General features: G+C 37.8%; 1 protein-coding gene across 1 annotated transcript; it reads left to right on the forward strand.

Annotated features, from left to right (window-relative positions):
- The first annotated feature begins 492 nt into the window (after nucleotides 1-492).
- LOC134497095 (olfactory receptor 6X1-like) lies at nucleotides 493-1,443 on the forward strand. Its single transcript, XM_063302807.1, has one exon. The coding sequence runs from the start codon at nucleotides 493-495 to the stop codon at nucleotides 1,441-1,443; it is 951 nt and encodes a 316-aa protein (XP_063158877.1).
- The last annotated feature ends 4,658 nt before the right edge of the window (nucleotides 1,444-6,101 follow it).

The following is a 6,101-nucleotide window of genomic DNA, read 5'->3' on the forward strand; positions in this document are numbered from 1 at the left end:
TTTGTTTTCCACGTTTTATTGCTCTGTTTTGTAGATACATAGCAATGGAAAGAGTATTTCGGCACAGAGGTGTGGAACTCTGTCCTTCCAGAATTCCCAAGTATCCAAGTTCTAATTCATAATGAAATATTTCACTGGTGGACTACAACTTCCAAAAATGTCCTTATAGTTTGAAGAAACCCCAAACCCCCTTGTTTTCCAACAGTAGCAGATTTCACACATCACACTAAGTTATTAACTTCTTTCTTTCGTTTCGGCTACATGTTCTGTGGGATTCCAGGGATGGACCTGGGAAATCATAAGTGATATTTATATGGAGATGTCTTATTTAACTACCAAAGGTATGCAGAACTTTCGTTAACTTGATGTGAAAATCCAGTCATGTGTTCCCTGTGTTGTCACTGTAGTGTATGAAAGATGTGTTTAGAAATGTAGCTAAGTTTTGATTCAGTTAAAATTCCATATTTTCTTTTTTTGACAAGGAAAGGTGACATGAATTTGACCAACTGTACACGAGCAACTGAATTTATTCTTGTTGGATTGCCAAGTGTTTGGGGAATGGAAGGCATGATGTATGCCGGTGTCTTCCTGCTCTACCTCCTGTGTCTGATGGGCAACGGGCTCATCGTTGTGATGGTTCTTGTGGATCGACACCTTCAGAAACCCATGTATTTCTTTCTTAGCAACCTTTCTTTCATCGACATTGGACACACCACAGCCTTTATACCCAAGCTGTTACTCAATTACCTCTCTGCAAATAATTCCATCTGTTTTTATTGCTGTGTAATACAGTTGTGCTTCTATTTCCTTTTCGGGGTCACAGAATTTTTTATCATCACTCTGATATCCTTGGACAGATACTTAGCCATTTGCCATCCTTTGAGGTATGCCACTATCATGACTTCTGGGGTCTGCCTTAAACTAGCAATAACAGCCTGGTTTGGAGGCTTTTTCTCCATCATTTGTCAAGTAGTAATGATTGCAAACTTACCCTTCTGCACCTCCAACATTATCAATCATTTCTTTTGTGATGTGGGACCTGTGCTGAAGATTGCAGGAGGAGATATCCATGTCATTGAAGCCCTTGGCTTCCTAGTTACTGTGGTTGTGATTATGTCCTCCCTGCTTTTCACCCTCATTTCTTACCTCTTCATCATTTCCACCGTTCTCCGAATGCCTTCAACCACTGGACAGCAGAGGGCCTTTTCTACCTGTGCTTCCCACCTGATTGTGGTCTGCATTTTCTATGGGTCAGTCTTTTTTGTCTATTTAAGGCCAACTGTCAAGAACTCTTCCTTCAGTGTAATCAAGTCTGTTTCTGTGGTGAATGCTATACTCATTCCAGTGCTCAATCCTTTCATTTACACCATTAGGAACAATGAAGTGAAAGAAGCAGTTTCGAAAGCCTTAACAAAATGGACACCAACTTTCCCTAAAAACTAAACATAGACCTCTTTGGAGAAGCAATCCTATTCTTGGAGTGGGAGGACTGTCTATCAAAGATATTGTATCACTGTTTTACCTTGCCTTACTCCTAAAGATGGAAGATGCAGCAGGTCAACACTCCTAGCCCAGTATTTTGAGGTATGGTGCCAGTACCCATTGCTTCAATCAAGCTTGAATCCCAGGAAGGGTTTATCATGGAATGAGACCTTTTGAATGTTCTTCATACATGATGAAAAGGTATCAATTTTCTTATTAATCTGTAATGGCACTAATATTGATCTGCTCTGTAGGCTCCTTTCTTTGGAACTTTGACCGGTAGCATCACTTCGCACCCTCTGGACTTCCTAGTGTCGTTTATTGACGGAGCCTCATTGGAATCAGAGGAGAAACTTAAAAACGATGGTTGGAAAAAAATACAAGTGGTGAATTTTGGTGCTGTCAATAATTTGGAATAACTTTTTGATAACGATCTGGCACTAAAGGATCATGACTCATTATGAAAACTGACATTCTAAGGCATTTGATAGTCCCCATCTTTCATGGTAAGAAAGATTGAGCTTCAACACCCATTGATTTAGAGGATGGTAGGAAAGGAAATGTTGTTTTGCAGGAACAAAGTAGTCTTACATCAGTTAATACTGAATGAATATTTCCTTTGGATTGATAGTTTTTTTAGGCAATTGATCTGGGCAAGCGGACCAGCAAGGTTTTCTTTAGCTAAATTGATATTAACATTTGAAGAAGGTGGTTTTAATTGATTCGATATGCAAAAATATTATTTGGCCAGTATTTGACCAGCCACCTCCTGGTGGAATGAAAAGATAGTAGAATATTATCCCTTATCAGCTGGTAAAAGTTGGAAAGTTCTTCTCTATTTCCTTTGTAATCATGGAAAGTGCTTGAAACAACCCAGAGCAGAAAATGTGTTTAATTTCCAGGAGAATGAAGAATGAGAAATTTTTGGCCACATGGAGATGTCAATTGAATTTTGATAATGAGACTCATGAATATCTAACTGTTTGGGAAAATTCTATTTTGAAAATTGGTGGTAAATCATTTGACTGGGAAGCATGGGCAGAAGCTGGAATTATAACTTGAAACTATTGTAGCTGGTAGGTAAATATTATTGTACGGATTTTTCCTCACAACAAATTGAATTTATGCATGAATGTACAGTATATTTGTAGATTCATAGAGAACTGTAAATAATAAAGATGTTAATGTAATGTATCACAGTTAATTCTATCAGATAAATTTAATGATATTGTTTGATTGAAGTTCTTGGAGGTATTCCTATGTTAATATCAAATCAATATTGGCTTGGCATTCATACATTATTTAGGAAATTGATTTTGGAAAGTGGACCAGCAAGGTTTTCCTTAGCTAAATTAAGATTAACATTTGAGGAAGGTGGTGTTTATCTGATCTGGAAATATATCATTGGGCCAATATTTTACCAACCACCTGTTGGTGGAATGAAAAAATAATGGAATATTATGCCTTGTGTGCTAAGTTCAAAAGTTCTTCTCTATTTCCTATGTGACCCTGGAAAGTGCTTGGAACAACCTAGAGCAGAAAATGTGTTTAATTTCCAGGAGGATGAGCAATGAAAAGTTTTTGGTCCATACGGGGCATGCTCTGACAGATCAACGAGGACCCAAATTTCAGCTGCCTTAAAAGCCCCTAAGCTGCTTTCCTGCCAGATGGAATCCATGACAGAAATTACTCCTATCACATATTTTTATCAAAAGCTCCAGAATAATTTTATTCTGTGGACATTTCTGGGATATTTAAATTTAGGACTAAGAAGTGTATTTCTGATAAAGCCCCAGCAATGGATTCAGGTCCTTAAAAATATTAACCTGGTATTGACAGATTTGAAATGAAGGTTAATTCATCAAGAAAATTGTATATTGGGTGCATTTGACTCCCCACAGAATGTATTTGAAAGGATGGATATTAAGAGTTTTCATGCTGGAGATGTAAGAAATTGGTGTGGTCATGTGTTCATTTATTTGTTTATGTATGTATTTATTTTCTATCCCACCTTCATTATTTTTAAAAACAACTCAAGGTGGTGAACATACCTAATACTCCTTCCTCCTCCTATTTTCCACAAAACAACATCCTTGTGAGATGAGTTGGACTGAGAGAGAGTGACTGGCCCAGCGGATTTCATGCCTAAGGCGGGACGAGAACTCTCAGTCTCCTGGTTTCTAGCCCAGCACCTTAACCACTAGACCAAAATTAGTATCTCTTAGGGATGGTGTGTCAATGTATATTATCCTTGCACAGTGTAACATTTTCAGGTCTATGTATGTTACCATCTTATTGGCCATCTGAAGTGACATTCCCTGGGCATTCTAGATCCCACATTTTCTGACCTCCACTCTTAAGGAATGTTGTACTTTGACTTAGAGTTAAATCATCATAAAATCTCAAAGTTGGAAAGGGACATTTAGGCCATTGAATTTCACCTCCTGCCCCAATTTGGGGCAAGAATCCAAACTTAAGAATCCCAAAGAGACAGTCTCCATGTAAATACAACCAGTTATGAGGAGACCACCATTGTCCATATAGATGGACAATGGGGGTGGGACACAACATTAAGTATATCATGATGTCATACAATATATTACACAATTATGTACAACATATTACTGGATTATAAAGTTACTAATATACAGGACAAGATGTTGGTGTCCTCATAATTACAACCAAACATGCTGGCTGGAATTTGGGGAGTTGAAGTACACAGCTCTAAAAGTTTCCAAGTTTGAAAAACACATCACTGAAGGGTAAACTTTGATTCCCTAAATTATTTGTGCTACCACCTGATCTGAAGGGCATTTCAAACCTGTGAGACCTGAGGATATTATGGTGAATGTCTTCACCTTAAAATACATGGAAAAATGAATGGGGGGAAAGGGAAAAATGGAAAGAAAATCATTCTTGGCTATCATGTCCAATGTGTCCCTTCCCTCTTTGATTGAGACTTAGAATAATCTATGAAGTCTTCATAAGATAGAGAGGACTCCATTTCTGGGAATGGGAGTTGGAATTTGGTCCAAATTAAATCAGTCATGATTCATGCTGATTCCAAATCAACTATTCTGGGCATAGTCTCTGGATACTTATGGGAATTGAGAGACAAATATCCCTAGAGATAGTATTAAAAAAAATCTGTAGATAATTAAGTGCTGCATCAATGAAGAATTTATTTTTTTCTCTTTCTGGAGTTGAAGAGGAATGTGAATTAGACTAACTATAAAAGATTTGCAGAGTTTCTCCTTCTTGACTTGCTTCCAGAGGACCTCCAGAGGACCTCCCATCTTGGGAGGGCACTTGAATTTTGGTCCAAAAAATATCAGTCCTGAATATATTCTAGGTACAGTGCATAAAGGCAAATTCCCTTAGAAACTGTATCCCAAGCTTCAGTAGAGAATAATTAAATAAACTTCCTATGATGCAATCTGCTCTACGTTCTTTAAATGTTAAGGGAAATATTTTTCAAGAAGTCTACATTTTCTTCCCCAACACATGATGTATTATTTTCTAAGGTTCTTCAAAACACTGCCTTGGTGAATCAATAGAGAGATGGAGTGAAAGGCACTTGGAGAAGATAAGGCAGGTAATGAAGGCAGAACAAGTCGAAATCAAGGTGGAGAGATGACCAATTTCACACATCACACTAACCTATAGTAGTTTTTGTTTGGTCTTGGTTGCATTTTTTATGGGATTCCAGGGATGGGGGTTTAGAACTCATAACTCATATTCAAATATTTATATTGAAATATCATATTTAACCACTATTGTTGTGCACAAGCTTTGTTAACTTGATATGAAAATCTGGTCTTATGTTCTCTTTGTTACAATCCGAATAGTAGTCTATGAAAAATGTGTTCAGAAATTTAGTTGAATCTTGATTCAATGAAGATGTTATATTTCATTTTTTTTAACAGAAGGAGAGCATGAATTTGACCAACTGTACAAGAGCGACTGAATTTATGCTTGTTGGATTGCCAAGTGTTAGGGGAATGGAAAATACGATGCATGCCGGTGTCTTTCTGCTCTACCTGCTGTGTCTGATGGGCAAGGGGCTGGTCATTGTGATGGTCATTGTGGACCACCATCTCCAGAAGCCCATGCATTTTTTCTTAAGCAATATTTCTTTCATTGACATGAGAGATTTTGTTTTAGCTATTGGTTCAAAGATACACCGTGATGTAAGTATATACTCAGAGGGAGGCTCACTTTGTTTCTTCCCCATCTCTAGGTAATCACTGATGACAATTGGGTGGTGAGTGAGTCCAGACCATTTGGGACATTAGGTTTACCCTAACGCATTGTCTTTGTATCCTGATGTGTTTTCAATAAAGTCTGTTTCCTAAACCTTGTCCTTGTATCAGAATTCTTGGATGTTCTGGATGCTAAAAGGGTGTTGTGTAGTGGTTTAAGTGTTGGGCTAGGAATGGAGAGGCACAGGTTCAGGTCCCCCTTAGTCCTGGAAGCTCATGCCTGACTTTGGGTCAGTCACATGCCTGACAGAGAGCATGTCTTGTGGGAAAATATTGGAGGGATATCAATTTGATAAGTAGTAAACGAATCATGACATTCTTGTCCTTCTGTTACCTCAGTATTATTATTATTATTAT

Source organism: Candoia aspera, chromosome 4 (assembly GCF_035149785.1).
Source record: "Candoia aspera isolate rCanAsp1 chromosome 4, rCanAsp1.hap2, whole genome shotgun sequence".
NCBI lineage: Eukaryota > Metazoa > Chordata > Lepidosauria > Squamata > Boidae > Candoia > Candoia aspera.

Bases quoted from the DNA above. Each gene is read 5' to 3' on its own strand.
- LOC134497095 (XM_063302807.1), top strand. From the start codon at position 493: ATGAATTTGACCAACTGTACACGAGCAACTGAATTTATTCTTGTTGGA.